This window comes from Bos javanicus, chromosome 21 (genome assembly GCF_032452875.1).
Source record: "Bos javanicus breed banteng chromosome 21, ARS-OSU_banteng_1.0, whole genome shotgun sequence".
NCBI classification, from domain to species: Eukaryota; Metazoa; Chordata; class Mammalia; order Artiodactyla; family Bovidae; genus Bos; species Bos javanicus.
In genome coordinates, this window is record NC_083888.1 from 42,756,314 (window position 1) to 42,779,840 (window position 23,527).

At 41.7% G+C, this 23,527-nt stretch overlaps 1 protein-coding gene across 4 annotated transcripts in view; it reads left to right on the forward strand.

Moving 5' to 3' along the window:
* The first annotated feature begins 771 nt into the window (after positions 1-771).
* The window catches only part of NPAS3 (neuronal PAS domain protein 3), a 959,432-nt gene continuing 936,676 nt past the window's right edge, over positions 772-23,527 (forward strand). For 2 of the 4 annotated variants that reach the window (XM_061394927.1, XM_061394929.1), the window contains exon 1: positions 5,055-5,231. In XM_061394927.1, coding sequence (XP_061250911.1) covers positions 5,182-5,231 — 50 coding nt within the window. In that variant the 5' untranslated portion in view covers positions 5,055-5,181. Of the gene's footprint in view, positions 873-5,053; positions 5,232-23,527 lie in introns of those variants that run through there. The other 2 variants (XM_061394930.1, XM_061394928.1) reach the window with 2 other exon arrangements.

Below are 23,527 nucleotides of genomic sequence, written 5' to 3' on the forward strand. Positions count from 1 at the left end.
GCACACGCGGGCTGGAGTCCAGGTTACTGGAAGCCGTGGGAGGCGCGAGCCTGCCTGGATGGTGGTTATTTCTCTAGAGAAAAGAGGGGGAGAGCGCGCGCTCGTCTTACACTTTGGGTCGGAAGTGCGCGGTGTGTGTGTGTGTGTGTGTGTGTGTGTGTGTGTGTGTGTGTGTGTGTGTGTGTGTGTGTGTGTGTGTGTGTTGAGGGGGCGGGAAAGAAAGGCACCCTCCGCTCGCAGCCCGTCATTCCCTTGCACCGGCCAAGTCCTCTCCAAGCCTCCCGGTGCATCCTTCCTCCGCCACCCCCTCCCCTTTTTCCCTCAGCTGGGCTCGCGCGGCGCAGCCCGAGCAGCCAGTGAGAGCAACATCCTGGAAAGAGGGGGGGAGCACCACCGCCCCCCAAAAGGGAAAAAAAGGCCCCACCCTGACACGTTTTGCTGTTTGCAAGTCCCTCGCACGCCGCCCCCCCCGCACCTCCTCCTCGCGCTTGCGGCACCCCCCCCCCCCACCCCAGCCCGCTGCGCGCACATCAAAGCGCCTCTCCGCCGCGCACAGTGGCCGCGGCTCACTAATGGGATTGCAGGCTGGTGCCTGGCTCCGCTGCTGCCGCCGCCGCTGCTCGCGCTGCTGCTGCTGCCGCCGCCCGAGCCCCAGCCCGAGCCCCCGCCAGCCCGAGCCCAGAGCCGCCGCGCCCGGGGGCCGAAGCCGCGGCGATGATCCGAATATTTCCGGATTTCAGCGTGCAGGTGACGGCCGCGGCGGCCGGCGGAGCGGCCGCGGGGGTGCCGGCCGGCGCGGGCATGGGGAGGGCCGGCGCCGCGGCCAACGGCACCCCGCAGAACGTCCAGGGCATCACCTCCTACCAGCAGCGGTGAGTAGTCCCGCCTGGGCTGGGATAGTGTCCCCCGCGTCCGGGGTGCTGGGGTGGGACTCACTTTGCCTCTTGTTTTAGGCGTTACAACACACATGCACATCGCCAGGGCTCACTTTGCTTGCCCCTCGTTCTATAGATAAGACAGAAAAAAATAATCATTCACAATTCAGACTGAAAGGCACTTAGTGTACCGGCGAAGTCGAATCACCCTGTGCGTTCTGCATGGCCCTAGATCCAGAGTCTCAGCCCCGCGTAGCCAAGGAGTTAGAGCGAAGTCTGAGACACAGCACAAGGTGCTTTTGCAAAGTTTTGGGATCCTTGTCCCCTTCGGCGGAATTTTCTCAATGCTTCTGCCGGGTGCGGACCCGAGCGGACGGGCAGCCAGGGGGGCAGTTGATCACCTGAGGCTGATTGATCATTTGTTTCCAAACAGAATGGGAACGGTTTTCAGGAGAAGCTGTAGACTTGCAATTCTACATAATAGTGTTATCTTGTCACCTGTTACTACAGGGAAATAGAGCAAGAAATCCGAGTCTCCTTGGCGCTGTTAAGTATTCATTTTAAACGTATTATAATGCAAATGATAAGATTCAGAGATACAAGTTAGGAAGCAAATTTTACAAAGTTAGGTTAGATAGTAAGAAGGAAGTTTTCAAGTATTTCTTGTTTGCATTTCTTTCAAACATTTATAGATTTTAAAAAAAATTATGGGTGTGACATTGAAATAGGAAACATCATTTGATTCAATTAGGAAAGAAAGGGGGAAGATATTACCACCAGCACCACCAACAGCCCTAGAACCCTGAAGTTTTTCCTTAAGGACAACTTGCGATGTTTCAAGATTTTATCAAAAATGTAATCCACAAAAATGTGCTGAGAAAAACTAACAATGTAGTATGAAAGGTAAGCTTCCCATTTGTGGGATTCAGTTTTAGAAGAGATGGGAGGAAAAAAAAAGAACACATGAAAGTGTGAAATTAAATATTTGTGTTTCCCAGATTGCACACGATTAAACATCTGAGAGATTTGCCAATGGCATTTAACTTAAAATATACACAATGCATAATTCAAATAAGAGCTCCTATTTTTACCTTGTATTTCAAACTTCATTGATTTGAGAACCTTTGATTTGAACCAACAGTGTTTAAACTGAAAAGGTTAAGATAATCTATCACTGCCATATTTTGTGCCTTCTAACCAATGGCTCAGCGACCAGAGCAGGTTTTGCATAACACACTGAATGTTTTCCAAGTTGATGCCCTGTATTGCATATATTCTGTAGAGGACTTCATTATATGCTCTGAGTATTGTCAGAAGTTTTAAAAAGAGAGTCTTAAAAATAAGTCAAAAAGAGACTATTCCTTGTTAAAGAGATTTTAAAATTTATTTTAGTCTTGTTTTAGTTCAGTGATTACAAGAACCTTTAATACAAAAGATCTGGGAATTTTTCAAACATAAAGGACCAGGAAAGAATTAGATTTTCCTTCTCATGATTCAGGTATAGTTTTTTTTTTTTTTTTTTTTGTCACTTATAAAACATTTAAATGACAATAGAATACATCGGTCACTTTAGGAAGTGCAGGCAGTAGTCACAATAGTGTGGTCTCTGAAGTAGGGAGTCAAGGGTCAGAAATGTCAGAAGGCCTTTGGACGATTTCAGGGAACTCTGGGGAACTTCAAGTAACCCTTAAGATATGAACTGGGCATAAGAAGTGGTCATGAATTTCCAGCTTTTATGTTTATTCTCTGAGTGTTGGTGTGTTACCATGAAGATCTTCCCAGGGCTAATTGTCCTGCCAGTCAGGAGCACCCAAGGGTAATCCTCCATGGTCCCCTACTCTGACCCTGAAAGTGCTGCAATGCTTCCACCTTCATCTTTGAATTGGGGCCACTTTATCAAGTCTCTGAATCCCACTGCAGTTCTAAAGATTAAAGCTTTAAAAAGAATCAACTCTAAACTTTAGCCTGTGGGATGTCCTGTTCCCTTCTCTTTTTTTATGTTCTCTCATGTTGACAGAAGAGAAGGTGCTAGCTGTGAAAAATGTAGCTCTCCATTTCATTACTCAGATATGACGACACCTGTTACTACTTTTAATTTTAGTTAATTTGGGGACAGGGGGATGAGTCATGTGGGAGGGCTAGAAGGTTATTGGCATGGTTTTAGTCACAAGTCCCCTGTCCTCTGGAATTTTATTGGGAATGTGGGCCACCTACTTGTTAGGCAGTAGGGGCTGTGAAGGGTAGACTTTAGTTTCCACCTCAAGACCTGGATATGTCTGTTATATATAATAAATGGTAACATCATTTTACAAAAAAAAAATGCATTAACTTCCTTCGGAGAGTTTGATGAGGAAGTGACAGGCATAAGGGGGTTTTCAAGCGAAGAGTCACCTGTTGGGAGAATACAAGCTTCTCTCATTTGTCATTTTTTGGTAGAAACGCCCTAAGCTGACTGTCTTGCAGCCAGAACTTCCAAGCAGGCAACTTTTCCCTCTGTCTTCCAGCCCATATATATTTTGTACTTTATACTCTCCACTTCATTTTTCAATCACTCTCATCTTCTCCTACCTGTAGAGTGTACTCCAAAGAGAACTCAAACATCATCATGCAGATTAAACACGTCTGCCACGAAAAACACTTAGGTTTTCCTAGTTTCTGACTCTCAGCCCCACTATACTGAAATGGTAGCACTGAGAGTCTGTTTTTTCTTAAGTTTAAAGTAAAATGCAAAGCATTTTCTTAAGTTTAAAGTAAAATGCAAAGCCTCTCCTAGAATTGATGTTTTCCGTCTGGCTCTCATTTATTCAGAGTAGAAATACTTTGGGAGTCCTTTCTACTTTCCTGGGTGACACATGACTGATCCAAGTCTCTGCCTAAAAAGCTGCCCACATCGTGCAGAGCGGTTTAGTGGAGAAAAATCTCTGACCAAGTGCCACCTAGGCAATAAGATTCCAGCACTGGCCCTGCACCGAGTGGCCCTTTCTCTAGGCCTCTCTGAGCTGTAAGATAAGGAGGCGGCTGGGCTGGATCCCGGAGGGCCCGAAGTCCGATCTGGTCCCAGGTGCCCAGTCGGGAGAAGCGTTTTATCTAACGGCGTTTAAACTCCTGGGGATTCACTTGTGAACCCTGGGGTCTGCACACTTGATACCTGCGTGAATAATGCAGATTGCTCCGGGCTTGGAAATGCTGCTGAGAGAGCCCGAGCCACAAGGTAGCCTGTGCCGCCGCTCCGCCCGCCCAGAGGGGCTCTCCGGGCCTCTCCGCCCGCGCACCCCACCCGCTTGTCCCCGAAGGCGCGCCCGGGACGCCGCGTTGCCTTGCCCGCTGCCGTGGGCCTCCCAGTTCCTCTCTCTCTTGTTTCTTTCCTCCTGGCCGCGATACTCCAGAGAAGGGAAGTGTTCGAAACTGCAACTGAGTGGCGTTGTTGCGCCGGCAGCCGAGCTTCCCAGTCCCCCAACGAGAGAGAGAGGAGAGAGAGAGACACGGAGAGAGGGAGAGAGAGAGCGCGCGAGAAGGGGGCGGTGTGTGTCTGCGTGCGAGAGAGCGCTCTGGAGCAAAGCAGCTGGAAAATGCCCAGAAATACTTTCACAGCGGTCAAGCTGGGAACCCCCCGCGCTTCCTCCCCCGCTCCCCGCCCCTCCCTGCCTAGGGCCCCCCACCGCCCCCCGCCGGGAGGGTGTGTGCCCCACCTGCCACCCGGCCGGCTCGGGGTGGCGGCGGCGGGGGTGACGGCGGGGGGTGTGGCGGCGCGCGAGGGCGAGAACCCTGAGGCGGTGGCGGCGGGGCCCTGGGCCGGGCTGCCCGCGGGGCCGCGCGGCCGCCTTCCCCCCTGCGCCCCCCCCGCGCCGCCGCCTCCCCCTCCTCCTCCGCCGCCGCCGCCGGTCGCCTGTCTCCGCGCCGGGCATGTCTCGGGAGCCGGAGCGGCCCGGGCCGCGGGGGCTCTGCGACGCATGGACGGCGGCGGCGGCGCCCGGAGAGCAGGGGGAGGAGAAGGCGCAGGCGGCGGAGGAGGCGGCGACCTGCAGCGAGAGGCACCGGCGGCGCGAGGGGACGGCCGGCTGCCGGCTAGGCTCCGGCCCCTCTACTTTTCCGTAGCCTCCCCGCCTCAGCAGCACGGCCGCCGCCGCCGCCGCCGCCGCCGCCACGGCCACGGCCGCCGCCCGCCCGGCCGCCGCTGAGCGCAGCGCACGCCCGCACTCACTCCCGCCACCCCACGCACACGCACACCCCCCGCCCTCCCCACGCCCCCCGCCCCGGGAGTGGGGAGAGAGGCAAAAAGTAAGAGAGGAAAAAAAATAGCAGGAAGATGGCGCCCACCAAGCCCAGCTTTCAGCAGGATCCTTCCAGGCGAGAACGGTAACACTTTTCTGTTTATTGAACCTGCCGCCGGGGCGGCCGCTCCCGCCGCCGCCGCTGCCGCCTCCGCCGAGGTGGCGGGCCCCGCTCCGCAGCCCGCCTCCTGGGCCGCGAGCCCGCGGGAACCCGGTCTGCGGGCAGGCGGCTCCGCGGTCCCCGCGCGCATTGTCCGCCCGCGGCGGCTGCGGCAGAGAGCGGGCTCTCCGGCGGCGGCGGCGGCGGCGGCGCCAGGCTCTCCGAGCGGTCGCACCTCCTCGGCTCGGCGAATGGAGTGACTCGTTGACAGAAAAAGAAAAAAAAAAAAAAGAAAAAGCAGAAAAAAGAAAGAAAAAAGAAAAAGAGAGAAACAAAAACGAAGGGGCTGCCGTGTGGCGGGGAGCAACGGTGCGGGTGGGGGGGCCGGGGGATCCCCGGGGCCGCCGCAGGTCCCTTGGCAGCTGCTCTCTAGGAAGGAATGAGGCTGGGGAGGGGGAGGGCAGGCTGGCGAGCAGGGGAGGAGGAGGAGGAGGAGGAGGAGGAGGCCGGGGGCGGGGAGCGCGGAGCTCGCGCCAGGCCCGGACGGTGTCGCGGAGGGGCTTGTCTCCGCGCGGAGCCACTAGGCCGGGCCGGGCGGAGAGAGGCGCGCGGCCGCCTCCCCGCCGCCCGGGCTGCCGCCCCCAGCCTCGTCAACTTGTGGGTCTCCTGCTTTTGCCCTCTGTTCTCCTCCACTGCCCTCCTATTCACTTTCTTCTTCCACACCGCCCCCCCCCCCCACCCCCTCATCCCCGAGGAAAAAAAGAAGAAAACCCTTCAGTCCCAATGAGCCAGCCAACAGCGAGATCCAAAATGTGCCAACAGTTGGAACATCTCTGTCCCGTTAGTTACTGTTTGCGGATCTGTGTTTTAAAAAGTTCCAGGGGAGAATTGCATATCCAGGCAGGGAGCTCAGCCGAGCATGTCTGTTTGAAGTTAGTTACACCGAAGCCAAAAGGGAAAGGGAGTTTGTCTTCACAATTTCCTTAACTGTCCTACGTGAGTGGCATTGTTAGATTTCAGAGTAACTAAGCACCCCTCCGCCCCACGTGGTTTTTCCCTCCTGCTGTCCACCCAGCCTACTTTGTTTGGACTCCTATTTGCTATTAATTGGCAGCGTTAATGACATTAATTGCATATAGCATATTGGTTTGAGCAAAGTGAATCTCTCTGTGTGTCTCAGAAGAGGAAATGCTCAGTGGGAAGTATGAAATGTTACCCATTGATTCCTGAGGAAAACAAATGCGGTTAGATGTGTCCACCCCCCGCCCCCGGCCCCCAACCAGCGATGTTTACTTTCCTCACAGGCTTAAGTGAACTTGAAAAGATGAGGGAAGTCCATAGTAGCAAGATTTAATTGTTTTGACATGGGCAGTTTTATTTTTGATACAACATAGCATTAACCTGTAGTTTCCATCGAGTTGTTAAGGAGATATTTAAACAAGCTATTCCCTTAGAAAGCTTCACTTGCACTATTGCTTGTTTCCTTTATTCAGTAGGGACCGCAGAATTGTCAGGATTAAGGAAATAATTTCAAGTAGATACTTAAATGACTCATTCTAAACTCTAGCTAATTTCTGTATAAATCATGTACCTGGGAGTAAATCATACACAGTTCAGCTTTTAAAGATGTTAAAGATGGTTAGCATTAACTACCTGACAACTCATAAAGCTAAAACGAACATTTAGTCTTAAGTGTTTTATGAGAATTCACATATTAAGTACTTTACTTTTGCAGGTAGAAAAATTGCTTTTCAGAGCATTTGTGCAAAGCTTTTAATAATTATTTCGAATTTAACATGGTGATGAATACTTCTCGAAGTCAAAAGTTTATAATTGATTTCCTCCCTTCTTTCCTTTTCTTTGCCTCCTTCTTCCCTAGTTCTCTGGTAGTAAATGTATTTACTGGGATGGCCCCAGTAATCTCTCCAGCAGAGGCCTATTTGTGTGCCATTTTGGGAATTTCTCTGAGATAGGAATCTTGAAGATAGAATTAATTTCTAGAGGAAACTTCATAGCCTGTGCATGAGCGCGTTCTTTATCACCTGTCTCCATTTGGCATTCGAAGAAGGTAAATCAAAGTACGCGATTTGTTATTCTGCTCCACTTGAGAGCTGAACTAAATAACACTTGGTCTGAAATTCTGATTGAAGTTGTAGGAGGATATACTGTATTTAATTTAATGCCCTTTAATAGCATCTTCTTGTTCAGCTCGGATGCTGTCATTTTAAAGGTTGGATCTGAGAAGGTTTAACCTGTAGGGAGAGGGAGGAGTACTAAGGAGGTAGGGGCAGAAGGAGTGATACATAGGAAAGGAAGAAAGGAGTTATAAACTAAATGTTTCAAACAGTAATAACCACAAACTTGGCCCATTATCCAAACAGTTGTTTTGTGCCCCGAGGGTTCACTTTCTTATTAGGGTTTTAAATGCTCTTAACACTTTTAAGTGTAAACATTACACATGTTCCTTGATTTGGTTTTGTAATGAGAAATGGGAAATCAGAGGGTTGGTTCAGGAGGGGGTGTTTTTCATAGTTACTTGCTCAACTAAGTAGTCATTTTACCTTTATGTGGACTTTGTGCCTGGAACTTGTTGGTTAGTAGTGTGATTTCTCTGTAACAGTTGAACAGAAATACGTTTACAAAAGATGGTTTTCTGTGGACATGCTTTAAGTGACCTCCTCCCATTTACTTAAAACATGGTTTCCAAATCATTGATTTCTTGAAGGCTTTTATGGACACTATCTCTATTGTTTTTCACATATACCAGTATCAAAACTTGTAGAGAAAAAAAAATACCTTTTGAATTGTCTTGTTGTTTAGTTATGACATATCTGACCTGAGTTTAATAATACAGTACAAAAGTCATTTCCTCCTAATAATGTTTACAGAGTAAATTTTGGGAAAAGAAGTTTTTTCTTGATAATGTCTTATGTTATTATTTAGTATTCCTTAAATTCCTCTGACTCATACACGCAGAAAGTGTCTCTTTGGAGCCTGAAAGAACAAGTTGAAAACCTTGTGTATTAAAACTCGTTTGATTAAAAACAAAACCAAACAACAATAACAAAAAAACTCCAGTAGGCTGCGAATTATATAGTACTACCACAGAGTTTTTCTACTATGTGGATGTAAAACCAAGAAAATTAGAAGTGTCAAGCATGTGATACGCCCATGCTGGTTTGCAAAGCATATTCCAGTAGCACAGGGCTTTTGGTTTAAAAAGTAAAGGTGGTGGTGGAGACTTTTTTGAAGGCATTTCTTTCTACAATGTAAGCTTAAACACAGAGTGATAAATGATGATATGTGTTGTCTAACACTTGCTTATATATAAATAGCTCCACAAGATTGCTTAAATGATAATCGAAAATATGAAATAGGATGGCCTTCATATCACAAGGCCAAGGGTCTACAAATGGAAAAACTGAAATAATGAAATATTTCCAAGGCAACAGACTGTCAACAAGAACTGTAATGCATGGGCATATCACAGAACCACCGGAGAGGATATTAGATTGTATAGCTCAGGAGCCAGGAGTTATAAAGACCTTTATTATGTAGGACCCTCCCACATTACAGCATCCTTTCCTATTTCCAATTTCTGATTTATAAATTGAGAGACACATAGCTACTTCAAATCTGTAATATGTCTGTTACTAGATTTGATTTGTTATGAGCAAACTTGAATCCAACATTATTGGATGGTTTTGGTTAAAAAAAAAGTTACATGAGGTTTTTTTTTTTTTTTTTTTTTAAGCACCTAGTGGTATTATGAATAAAGTTTTAGTCCCTGTGGTCTTTAAAAATATTCTTAAGAGTACGACTTTTATATTTGACTGAAAGTTGTGGGAAATTAATATCTTGTTCAGCAATGAGTTGGTAAGAATTATATTGCAATTTAAATTTGATGTACAAATTGGAACAGCCTGGTATTTTTGGCAATATGAAGTTTGAATTTTGCCCCAAATTCTTCTACACAGTTGTTGCTCCTACCTGCAATATATCTGTTTTATGGGAATGCCAGAATTTCCATAAACCTCTCAACTCTTTTGCTCCGGCCCAGATCTTAGTTTGGGATCCACTGGCATGTTAAAACTGCATCTGTCTGAAATGGGGTCTGATGTCCAGGGTCCGCTGCTCTGTGGTGAGGTTTTCTATGACAGGGGGTTTCTATACTGTACATGCTTTTGTAAAGCAGTACTTTTTTTTTTTTTTTTGAGGGGGGAAGATTTAGGCAGTGTAGCTTTTATTGAGTTATTTTTTAAGCTGTTGAGCTTTATATTTTGTAGGGTATTTGCAGGGGCTATGTCACAGAGATATCTAAATCACTTCTGATAATTTTTTTTCTAATAAATTTCCTTAAGTGCTTTACTATTAATAATGGCCCTTAGATAGTCTATTTTTGTTTTCTTATTTTTCCTGCGATTCCACTGATCCCCTTTCCTATGCAGAATGCCACTCACTAAAAGAAAATTAAACACACATGAGAGCAGAGCTGGCCCCTCCTCTGTTATGTTCACATGGCTACTTTTTCTGTATTATAGCATTCATCTCTTGAATTAATTTTTAAAAAAATTCTGCATGGCTCTTGGCTTAGAATTTAATTTCAAGTGTTTTATCAGCATTTCCTAATTGCATACAACGGATAAGGCTGATACCTAGTGGAAGGATTAGGCTGTTAAAATTTTTAGTTGTTCACGTGATTAAATATTAATTTAAAAATTTAAATGCTTCCAAAGTTGTACACATGGAATATGTAAAACTTTAAATATTGAAATCTGTACTATGACTAGCTAAGAACTTCCCAAATTTATGGGAAAATTCAGTTATGTTTGCTTTGCATTTAATGATGTTAGTGTTTTTATAGTAAATAGTGCCTGTTTTCTTTCTTACTTCCCCCCTCCCCCCCCACAATTGGGCAGTGTAATAAACCAACTGTAACTGAATGGTATTTTTACTGCACTGGGCCCCATTAGTGTCAATAGGATGTTTGCACTAATAAGTTCGGTAGAACCTTACATAGAATAGTTTGCAGTGATATTAGTCAATGTAGTGCATAAGCAGGGCATGGCTTAGTAAGAGGAAAGTAACTGCTACTATAGCTGAAATTACTAGGGCACTGACAAGATTAAACAGCACTTGAAGTTGTCTGTATACATGTCTGAAACATAATGTTTTGATGAATTAATTGGCATACTTGTGGTCTCGTGTACAAAATCATGAGAGGCAAGGTGAAAATCACACATTGCCATTGTCCAAACTGCTCGTGGGCCTCAACTATAATTATTGATTGGTTTGTTCATTCAGCTTTATTTATTGAACCTCTGCAATGGACCGTCCTGACTTGTACCGGAGATAGTAGTGAATAATACACCCTGTAAGAGCAGTTGTTTTAGTTATAGACTTGTCCATATATTGGATATGTGGAATATTATCAAGAGCCAGAAAACAGCCTTTTCTGGAAGAGTAGAAAGTAGAGAATTCATGGACCTGTAAAGAAGGCTCCTTATCTCCTTTGACTTCTGTTAGCTTAGTGTTCTGGGGAGACAGGTATTCTGCTTGTAAAATATTGTAACTAAGGACTGTAAAATAATTAGAGGTTCTTGGGGGAAAGAAAGAAAAGATGTTATATAATGTAAATGAACTAATAGCAAAAAAATTTAAAAGATCTTTGGGATTTTAAAATGAAAATGATCACATATGATAATAAAGATTTATTGGACATTACTTGTTTCAAAGTCCTTTGAAACAAATATTAAATATTTCCTAGTAATTTTCTCATTGGTTTCCCCACTGCCTTCCAAGGGAAGTGCTAATATCCCCATTTATGGATGAGAAAACAGAGGCATATTGTTCCCCAAGAAGGTGGTAGAGATTGAAATCAGGTTTGTCTTTGTAGAAATGTAGTACCTTAACTGCAATGTGGAGGGGCCCTGCATTTTTCAAATTTTCTAGAGTCAGGGATTTCTGAGCCCGTGCCAGAGAGCTCTTACGGCAGAAAGACCTTGTGTGCTGAGCAGTGAACTAGATCTCTGCTTCTGGGTCCTTCATCAGATGTTTGGAGAAGTTCAGAAATACGGTGTTTATAAAGTGAGAGAAAGAATCAATGAATTATTCTCACTCTACCCATTAACATTCTGGTAGTTTTGTGGGCAAGCTCCACAGCTATTTGGGCTTCCCTTTTGGCTCAGCTGGTAAAGAGTCCGCCTGCAATGTGGGAGACCTGGGTTTGATCCCTGGGTTGGGAAGATTCCCTGGAGAAGGGAAAGGCTACCCACTCCAATATTCTGGCCTGGAGAATTCCATTGGACTGTATAGTCCATAGGGTTGCAAAGAGTTGGACACGACTGAGCAACTTTCACTTCCTTCCTTCCTCCCTTCCACAGCTATCTATATTTCGGGGCAGACTTCACTGAATGATTTCTGAAAAATCAGTTTGCCATGTACATAGGCCTCTTTGGTCTTAGACTGTGAAGTATTCCTGGACCTTTTCCACTCCTGTTATTCTTGCCTCAGCGTGTGTCACAGTTTAAAGACTACAGCCGAGACTTTTATTTTGGGATAGTTTTGCCACTGAATGGGTAAAGCATAATACACTTACTGCCTGTGTTTCTGTATATTCTTTAGAGATGTATAAGGGTTTGTAGAAGTTGGCCTGTTGCCAAATTACCTGGCATTAAAATAATGACAGCAAGCATTTATATAGTACTGTGTACCAGGTACTGTTCTAAAGGCTTTACATATATTAATTAACTCATTTAATTAAAAACATGTTAAAAATGGACCACAGTAAATACATAAGTGATAAGTTATCATTTAGCTCCCCCCACTCTCTTCCTGGATGTTCACACACTTGTGACATTCAAGAAAGGAAAAGTCTTGATAACATTTTAATTTCTCTAATGCAGGGTGGGGGGGGGAGGATCACAGGGGTTGGTCTGGTATGCAACATTTCTTTGATAAGAGCTATTCTTTGATAAAAGCTATACTTTTGGAAAGGGCTTCCCTAGTGGCTCAGTGGTAAAGAATCTGCCTGCCAATGCAGGAAACGCGGGTTCAATTCCTGGGTCAGGAATGTTCCCTGGAGAAGGAAATGGCAACACATTCCGGTATTCTTGCCTGAGAAATCCCATGGACAGAGGCCCCTGGTGGGCTACAGGCCATGGGATCACAAAAGAATTGGACACAACTTAGTGACTGAAGATTATGAAACTTTGTAACATCTGACTTTAATCACTGCTCCTTGTAGAACATATGCTAGATTTGAGGTAGTAGACAAGCATACCACATTTATCTTCCTGTTTTTAGATGCAATACTGTCAACCAAATAGCTTCTTCAAAAAAAGGATAAAATGTAGGAATTTCAGGGCTTGAAAGGACTAGATAAGCAGTGCTTGAGTATTTGTGGTTGAAAGAGCTGAGTATTTTACTTGTGTAACTTAAACATTCACTTTCACGTTAAGAAAATTTCTTGTTTACATAAAGGATAGGTTGACTTGTGAGATGTTGGCAAGGGCTCATTTAGAGAAATGTTTTGCTAAAATATTGAAGATCAAAAGCAACAGACAGTAGGAAGTATAAGTGAAAAATAGGCTACAAAATTTAAAATAGCATTCAGGTCATCTTACAATAAATTATATCACCAACTCAATGAACATGAATTTGAGCAAACTCTTGGAGATAGTGAAGGACCAGAAAGCCTGGTGTGCTGCAGTCCATGGGATCACAGTCAGCCACAACTTAGTGACTGAACAACAACATTATTTTATTATCCTCAGTATGCCAATGCAGTATTAAAGGGCTCTGACTCTGGTACCGAGGTTGTCTATAACATTAAAACTTAAATATTTATCACATATTTTGGAAAGTAGTGCCACATAGCATTTTAAGAACACTTTATGGACTCACAGGTCATTTCAGTAATATCTTATTATCTGATAGACTGGGGCTTTTCTCATTTATAAGATTAATACAAATAATTTTATTATAAAGAAAAGTTTAATATTGGATTAAGGGTCATCTTTAATGAATATAGCTGAAATCAATCCCCTCCAGCAACTGTGAATTTTCTTTTCTGCTATTGTAACACTGCAGAAAAGGGCACTAGTTCTAAAAACTTCGTGCAGAAGAAGCACTTTACTCAGAAAGACTGCAGTGTTTTGGTAGGAGCAAGTGGAATGATTGAAACTGTTTTCAGAACCCCTCTCTCTGGTCCTTGAAAATGGAGGCATCAGTGAATAAGGATATTTTGGTAGCTAATATGTATTGTACTAATTGAAATTAGTATAAATAATTACATAATACACAAATAATTACACAAATTACACAAGTAATTTCTCAAAATCTGTTTCTTAAAAACATATCCATTCTATTAATATATATGAATGGGATGACATTTATTTATTGTAGATTTCACTGTTTGTATACATGATTTATATATAAGCCATATATATATGTGTGTGTGTGTGTGTATATTCTTTACAATGTAACATATATGAAATATAAACCAGTATACGAAGTTTGTGTATATCTACCTAAAATGGGAAAATGTTACAAAGATATCTTAAACATATTATAAATGTCTTACTTTAGATCAAGTTAAATTTAAATATATGCAGAGGATTTGTGACTTTTTGTTTTCCTAATGCTTTAAGGAAAAGTAGGCTCATCATTTATTTTTTTTTTTGCACATTTTTATTGTTCTGTGTAAATGTAATTTGTTAATCCTGTGAAATTTGTCATAGATAAATTTGCTTGGATTATCTTGTCACCACCGTATCTGCATTCTTTTGTTCATTGCTTATTCATAATTTAACAGTCTGGCAGTGAGCCTTTTTGGGATGCTCACAAAAGATATATGACCTCTACCAGCTGCTACTATAACCTGCAGAATGCACAGCAAGACATTAGAAACGTGAGGATTCCTCTACTGATTAAAGTGCTCTTCATTTAAACAGTCTGTTCATAAGAATCTCAGGAATCTCTTGCTACCAGCAGTTTTGATTTTTTTTCTTCCTAACAAAATTAGTTCTAACAATCGAATCTTCATTTGGTATGATTTTTTCCCATTATCCAAAGGAAGTTAATTCCTTGAGTACTGTTTCTTCTTTATAACGAAATACTTCAGTGTTTTATATTTGGGGGTATTCAGAAATGGTTTTATTGGACAAGAAAAAATGGAGTGGTGTAAATATCTCACATCCTAATCTTAGAAGAAATGGTTGGATTAATCCTACTTGAATCCAAGCACTTTATAGTTTCTACTGTAAATACCACATATTATGTAGTATGTGGTAGATATTAAAAATAGAATGTAACTTGAAGTGTAACTGCATCTTTAGGTTTTCATTATTCTGAATTAGTTTAGCATATGAATTTGTTCTCATCCCCCTGCCCCCACCTCTCTCAAGAAATCAGCAGATCAGTTTATGAGTAATGGCTAGTTTTGCCTCTCTTCTGTGCAGGCATATGATTACGGTTCAAAATAATTCATTGCTAATCCATGCAGTATTGGTTCATCTCCATCACTCTGTTCTGTGATTAGAGCCTCAGGCCTGCTGCCTTGCTTTCCACCCTGATTTTCTTTAACTGCAACCCTTGTTTTAATATAGTTCTGTAGTCACTACTCTCCCATTCGCCCCTCTCCATTCCTCATATATATCGATTGCAGTAGATTAATATTTATTTGAAGCTATTTTTCAGACTTTGTGAAAAATGTATTCATTTCTCACTGTGAATCTTCCTGTAAAGGGAGGAGGAGAGGGAAGACGTAGGATTCAGGTATGCAAGTCTTCTTATAGAATAAAGCTATTGCTTTTCAAGTCCTGATTCTTTGCTTTGGTCAATGTTGATCCTTTATACACAAAGCAGGAAGTTTCCTTTCCTTAAAAAAAAATTAGGCAGATTAAGCTACAGTGTTGACAGTTTCTCTCTACTTTGTAACAGTTCTAAAATGGCTTTCTGTATTTTCAAAGTACACGCTGCAGTCAGTACAATCACCACAGTATACATTGATCAGCTTGCATTGAATATTTTCAGACAGGGACACAAAGCTATCATTTTCGTTAACATCAGATTTTGCCAATTTTACCAGAAGGTCATCTAACAGATTTTAAAAAGACTTTGTTTCAGATCTCAGTAGTCCTGTGTTCCTTTTAATAATTACTTTCGTCTCATTGTAGCCGTGTGTTTGAAAGTGTAGGTCAATGAGGATGATTGCATTCAGAATTTCATGATCTGTGTAGTGGAACAAATTGAAAGCAAAGCCTGTATCAATCACTGTGAAGGGAGGGTTAATTGTTACCGCTTCTCAAGCCTCTGGACAGATAAACCAGTAATGAAATACTTATTGCTCTGATATGTGAATGCTAAAGGATGAAACAATGGAAACAGGAGCAGTCTTCAGAGATAACCAAGGAGGCAAAGAAAAACGAATAAACTGGATGAAGGTACAGAACTGTGTACTGCAGTAACTCTCTTAAAAGTAATATTGTTTTTAGCCTCCTACCCATCTTTTTTCTGACAGGTTAGGGCAGAATCATATATCAGGTTGCTAAAGCCAAATAAGAATATAAATGGAAAACTCTGTTTAAAAAAAGTGTAATCCTGTGCTTTACATGAAGTCTGTATATTTTATTAAAGTAATAGGTGAATCACTATATAAGGTTTCTCTTAAAAAATTAGTGATGTTACATATATTAAATATTTTACATGAGTAAATGGTGTAAATTCTGAAATATTTTAAAGGATTGTTTTATCTTTGAAGGGATTTTAGAGTTATCGGCCCATTGTAGACCAAAATATTGAGGAAATAGTGAAATACATAAGGAAATAGTAAAATGAGAATTAGTGTTACAAAAAAATCATAAGATAAAAATAAATACATTTAACCATTTCTTCTATATGAACTTAACATTTAAACATCTGGTAGTTACTTATATGTTGAAATGTATGCAAAAATATTTAGCCAAATTGAAGTCTTAGGCCCATGACAATCATCTCAACACAGTGGGTAGTTCTGAAAATTAATGAGAATGATAATACTGTAAAGACTGTTCCAGAGTTTGCCCAAATTCATTATCTAAGACTCTTGTTAAGAACATCTCAAAGAATTTTAACCAGGAAAATGTATTAATGGTTCAAAAGCATTTCAAAACCTTGAATTATAAAAGTATAATGGAATTATATATGCAAGAGTTATAGTTAGCAACAGAGATAGCAGAAGGTATTATGAAGGCATATTATCCCATAACCTATACTGCTATAGGACATGGATTCATCCGTAGGGTTTAATCTCATACATTATTTTTGGTTTTTAGGACAAGAAATTGGGATCATTTAAAAAATAAAACAGAGGAATTCCTTGGTGGTCTAGTAGTTAGGACTCTCTGCTTTCACTGCCAATGGCCCAGGTTCAATCCCTGGTTGAGGAACTAAGATTCCACAAGCCACACAGCATGGCTAAAAAAAAAAAAAAAGTAAAAATAAAAAGGGTTTCTTCCTACTAATACAGGGAAGCTTACAGCTATAATAAGTTAAGTATATCTTTTAGCAGTCGCTTCTTATTTGATGCAAACAACTACTAACAAGATAGAAAATTCTTAGCAAAAAAAGAAAGAGCTGTGTTATACCTTTGTATTTATCTTCAGAATGTTAAGACTTTCCAAAGGCCCTTTTCTGCGAGGTATTGATGTGGCTGCATAGCAGCTTAAACAAATGACTTGGGACATAGCCCTTTTTATGACAGTAGCACCATCTTCTAGCTGATGTGATTTTGTATATTGTAAAAGATAACTATGAAAGGAATTCTATAACATCCCTAGACTAGGATATTTAAACTGCTATTCAGATATGCTAGGGTGCAAGTCAGTCAGAGAGTTCTGAAAGTCAAGCTGTACCAAGGAATGTCAGATTTTGTGTACAATAGAGGGTAGGCAAAAAGCAAGAAGTGTTCAATTCAGTTCAGTTCAGTCACTCAGTCATGTCCGACTCTTTGTGACCCCATGGACTGCAGCATGGCAGGCTTCCCTGTCCATCACCAACTCCCAGAGCCTACTCAAACTCATGTCCATCGAGTCGGTGATGCCATCCAACCATCTCATCCTCTGTTGTCCCCTTCTCCTCCCACCTTCAATCTTTCCCAGCATCAGGGTCTTTTCAAATGAGTCAGTTCTTCACATTAGGTGGCCAAAGTATTGGAGTTTCAGCTTTAGCATCAGTCCTTCCAATGAATATTCAGGACTGATTTCCTTTAGGATGGAGTGGTTGGATCTCCTTGCAGTCTAAGGGACTCTCAAGAGTCTTCTCTAACACCACAGTTCAAAAGCATCAATTCTCAGTATTCAGCTTTCTTTATAGTCCAACTCTCACATCCACACATGACTACTGGAAAAACCATAGCTTTGACTAGACGGACCTTTGTTGGCTAAGTAATGTCTCTGCTTTTTAATATGACAGGTTGGTCATAGCTTTTCTTCCAAAGAGTAAGCGTCTTTTAATTTCATGGCTGCACTCACCATCTGCAGTGATTTTTGAGCCCCCAAAATAAAGTCTCTCACTGTTTCCATTTTTTCCCCATCTATTTGCCATGAAGTGATGGGACCAGATGCCATGATCTTAGTTTTTTGCATGTTGAGTTTTAAACCAACTTTTTCACTCTCCTCTTTCACATTCATCAAGAGACTCTTTAGTTCTTCTTTACTTTCTGCCATACAGGTGGTGTCATCTATGTATCTGAGGTTATTGATATTTCCCCCAGCAATGCTGATTCCAGCTTGTGCTTCATCCAGCCTGGCATTTCGCATGATGTATTCTGCATGTAAGGTAAAGAATAATCAGGGTGACAATATACAGCCTTAACATACTCCTTTCCCAATTTGGAATCAGTCTGTTGTTCCATGTCCAGTTCTAAATTGTTGCTTCTTGACCTACATACAGATTTTTCAGGAGGCAGGTAAGGTGGTCTGGTATTCATATCTCTTTCAGAATTTTCCACAGTTTGTTGTGATCTACACAGTCAAAGGCTTTGGCGTAGTCAATAAAGCAGGAGTACATGTTTTTCTGGAATTCTCTTGCTTTTTCAGTGATCCAGTGGATGGTGGCGATTTGATCTCTAGTTCCTCTGCCTTTTCTAAATCCAGCTTGAACATCTGGAAGTTCATGGTTCACGTACTGCTGAAGCCCGGCTTGGAGAATATTGAGCATTACTTTGCTTGTGTGTGAAATGAGTGCAATTGTGTAATAGTTTGAACATTCTTTGGCATTGCCTTTCTTTGGGATTGGAATGCAAACTAACCTTTTCCAGTCCTGTCGCCACTGCTGAGTTTTCCAGATTTGCTGGCATATTGAGTGCAACACTTTCACAGCATCATCTTTTAGGATTTGCAATAACTCAACTAGAATTCCATCACCTCCTCTAGCTTTGTTTGTAGAGATGCTTCCTAAGGCCGGCTTGATTTCACATTCCAGGATATCTGGCTCTAGGTGAGGGATAATAAACATGTACTTAAGACAGGAACCCATGGATATATCGAGATTGTCAGGGCAATACTTTATGAATTACTATTGGCTACTTGCTTGTTGAGTTCTAGTAGAATAGCAGCTAATGGCATAAGTCTTGGTCACTGGTATGTCTTTTGTTATCTTTGTAGGAAGTTCTTTTTTACGTAGATCCTTTAATCATTTACAGCCTCAGTTTCTTCATTTGTATATTGAGTTGCTAACATTTCCTTCCTGCTATAAAATTATGTGACTACATGATTTGAATAACATGAATTTATGATACAAAGTAATTGGTTGAAGTTATGTGAATTTTTATTCTGATGGTGTTAATATTTACATATATTCCTTATTTAGAAAACTATTAAATAAACTAAAGTTTTCAGATCAAATGTGATGCTTGTCAAGCAGGTTTCAATCAATAAAATATAGGATCAGATCAGATCAGTCTCTCAGTCGTGTCCGACTCTTTGCGACCCCATGAATCATACCTAAGTTTTTCTTCTATGAAAACATCTTTTAAAGGAAACGCTTATTGCAGGAATGTCCAGAGGGGCATTGCAGAGGAAGCAGTAGGCGGTATTAAGTTATATTTTAAAGTGACACATTATGCACATGACTCAGTGTAATGCTGAAGGAAAACTCTGGAAGTGTTCAGTGATAAACACATTTGTTGGTTAAATTCAATCAAGACAGTAGAACAACTCTGGAAATATTTCAAAACCAGATGATATACCACAAAGAAAGAAGTTAATATAATATTTGATGGACAGGCCAGTGCTTAGGGGAATAACTAACCCCTGAAAATGTTGTGTGTTCCTAAAACATTTATAAAAGAATAAATTTCTGTAGTGAGGTAACAGCAACAATTATTTATTTATTTTTAACCTTGTTTTTCAAAGGATCTTCCTTCTAATTCTTCTTCTTTACTTGTAAAGTTAAACTGGTTCAGTGTTTTTAGGGTATACAGTAAATCCTAAAGGAAATCAACCTGAATATTCATTGAAAGGACTGCTTCTGAAGCTGAAACTCCAATATTTTGGACACTTGATGCTAAGAGCCAACTGATTGGAAAAGGCCCTGATGCTGGGAGTGATTGAGGGCAAAAAGGAGAAGAGGGCAGCAGAGGATGAGATGATTGGATGGCATCACCGACTCAGTTCAGTTCAGTTGCTCATTCTTGTCTGACTCTGTGCTACCCCATGGACTGCAGCACACCAGGCTTCCCTGTCCATCACCAACTCTTGGAGCTTACTCAAATGCGTGTCCATTGAATCGGGGATGCCATCCAACCATCTCATCCTTGTCGTCCCCTTCTCCTTCCACCTTTAATCTTTCCCAGCATCAGAGTCTTTTCAAATGAGTCAGTTCTTCACATCAGGTGGCCAAAGTTTTGGAGTTTCAGCTTCAGCATCAGTCCTTCCCATGAATATTCCGGACTGATTTCCTTTAGGATGGAGTGGTTGGATCTCCTTGCAGTCCAAGGGACTCTCAAGAGTCTTAACACCACAGTTCAAAAGCATCAATTCTTTGGTGCTTAGCTTTCTTTATAGTCCATCTGTCACATTCATACATGACTACTGGAAAAACCATAGCTTTGACTAGATGGACCTTTGTCAGCAAAATAATGTCTCTACTTTTTTTTTAATATGCTGTTTCAGATCAGATCAGATCAGTCGCTCAGTCATGTCCGACTCTTTGCAACCCCATGAATCACAGCATGCCAGGCCTCCCTGTCCATCACCAACTCCCGGAGTTCACTCAGACTCACGTCCATCGAGTCAGCGATGTCATCCAGCCATCTCATCCTCTGTCATCCCATTCTCCTCCTGCCCCCAATCCCTCCCAGCATCAGACTCTTTTCCAATGAGTCAGCTCTTCACATGAGGTGGCCAAAGTACTGGAGTTTCAGCTTTAGCATCATTTCTTCCAAAGAAATCCCAGGGCTGATCTCCTTCAGAATGGACTGGTTGGATCTCTTTGCAGTCCAAGGGACTCTCAAGAGTCTTCTCCAACACCACAGTTTAAAAGCATCAATTCTTTGGCGCTCAGCCTTCTTCACAGTCCAACTCTCACATCCATACATGACCACTGTTTAGGTTGGTCATAACTTTTCTTCCAAGGAGCAAGTGTCTTTTAATTTCATGGCTGCAATCACCATCTGCGGTGATTTTGGAGCCCCCAGAATAAAGTCTCTCACTGTTTCCATTTTCCCCCCATCTATTTGCCATCAAGTGATGGGACTGGATGCCTTGATCTTAGTTTTCTGCATGTTGAGTTTTAAACCAACTTTTTCACTCTTCTTTTTCACTTTCATCAAGAGGCTCTTTAGTTCCTTTTCACTTACTGCCATACGGGTGGTATCATCTGCACATAGGATTGAAATAGCTCAACTGGAATTCCATCACCTTCTCTAGCTTTGTTTGTAATGATGCTTCCTAAGGCCCACTTGACTTCACATTCCAGGATGTCTGGTCTAGGTGAGTGATCACACCATCATGGTTATCAGGTCATGAAGATCTTTTTTGTATAGTTCTTCTGTGTATTCTTGCCATCTCTTCTTTATATCTTCTGCTTCTGTTAGGTCCATACCATTTCTGTCCTATTTTGTGCCCATCTTTGCACAAAATGTTCCCTTGGTATCTCTAATTTTCTTGAAGAGATCTCTAGTCTTGCCCATTCTATTATTTTCCTCTGTTTATTTGCATTGATCACTGAGGAAGGCTTTCTTATCTCTCCTTGTTGTATCTCCAACTCAATGGACATGAATTTCTTATCTCTCCTTGCTACTGCTATCACTAACTCAGTGGACGTGAATTTGAGCTAACTCCGGGAGATAGTGAAAGACAGGAAAGCCTGGCATGCTGCAGTCCATGGTACCGCAAAAAGTCGGACATGACTTAGTGACTATATACACACACATACACACACATACACATACATACATACATAGGGTGTGTGTGCATGCTCAGTCTCTCATTCCAACTCTGTAGCCCTGTGGACTGTAGCATGCCAGAGTCCTCTGTCCATGGAATTTTCTAGGCAAGTCATACTGTAGTGGGTTTCCATTTCCTTTTCTAGGGAATCTTCTTGACCCAGGGATCGAACTCATGTCTCCTGTATTGGCAGGTGGTTCTTTACCACTGTGCCACTTGGGAAGCCTGTTCATAGCGTAGACAGATTTATTAATAAATATTTATGATTGGATAAGATTTCTTGCTCCTGATAGACTGACTTTAAAATTTTTTAAATTTAATATGTTACAAATATATATTTTTGTTCCATATGTTGTATACATGGAACAAATATATATTTGTTTTGTTGTTGTTTTATTGTTTGGCCAGGCAGCATTTGGGATCTTAGTTTCCCAATGAGAGATCATTGGAAACATGGAGTGTTAATCCCTGGACCACCAGGGAAATCCCTGGATTAATGAGTTTTTAAATACATTTATCAGTTACTTATTTATTGTTTTCTTTGAACATTTCCAATTAATGTTATTAATAGATAACATAAGAAGATAACTTTTTAAAGATAATATAAATTAATGTAGATTATCCAAACATGTATTCTATATATTATCTAGAGATTAAGAGTATTTTATCTCCTTAGCGTATTATGCTTGTCAGTGATAATTTAACACCACTGATCAAAATATTTTTCCTAAAAGCACTCTGTACTTCAAGAGGTAATTTTCTATTTTTCTGCTATGTAAATACTTAAGAAAAAAGTATGGTATGGTGTAAACTGGACTTCTGTAACTCCAGTCTCTCCCTCTTTACTCATCAGAGACTTTTTCTCAAAGCTGATTTTAGCTAGGTATTAGGAGATTCCTAATAGCTAGGTAAGGATAACTGACTCATTGGAAAAGACTCTGATACTGGGAAAGACTGAAGGCAGGAGGAGAAGGGGACAACAGAGGATGAGATGGTTGGATGGCATCACCAACTCGATGGACATGAGTTTGAGCAAGCTCCAGAAGTTGGTGATAGAGAAGTCTGGTGTGCAGCAGTCCATGGGTTTGCAAAGAGTTGGACATGAATGAGCTGAACTGATTAGGAGACAATCTGATTAGAACAATTTATAGTCAGGAGTAAAGCTTATTTTCATTTTTTAAAAGGAAGCCATACTAATAAACAAGTCTTTAATTGGTAGAACACAGAGAATCTTTCGTGTTCTTGCCTGTCTCTCCACACCACACATATTTACCCCTCCAAGAGTTATGTCGGTCAACACTTTGAAATATCTCTTCTGAAACTTTAACAGCATCTCATCATGACATTGTTTTAGAAATAATGTTAATTTTCTCACGGTATTGAGTGTAAAAATGGAAATGTCATAAGCTGAGTTAAATGCACATGGTGTACACATTTTCCTTGCTAACCATCTTTTTTTCTTTTCTAGTTAAAAGTCTCTCAATATGGTATAGAGCTAGTAAAAGAGAAGAGATTTAGAATTGGGTAGTAGGCTGTGACGCCAAGCTTTTAAGTGTCCACTTAGTGCTGAAATAGAATTTAAATGGGGAATTTATAGATGGCTATAGTGTTCTTTGTAGAAAGGAATCTGTAGCAGGTGTTTAGATTTGGGTTGAACCAAACCATAACAGACTCAACAAGATCCATCCCATCCCCACTTCTTCTCAAGTTCATTTTACTAAGTCTTGCTCCAAGGGCAGATATTACCGTCTAGCTATATTTTGCTGTCATTCACTTGAAAGCGGATTTATTCTATACACGGTCACAAAAACTTTTGATAGACTCTGACTGAGTGTGACCTCTCCTAACTTA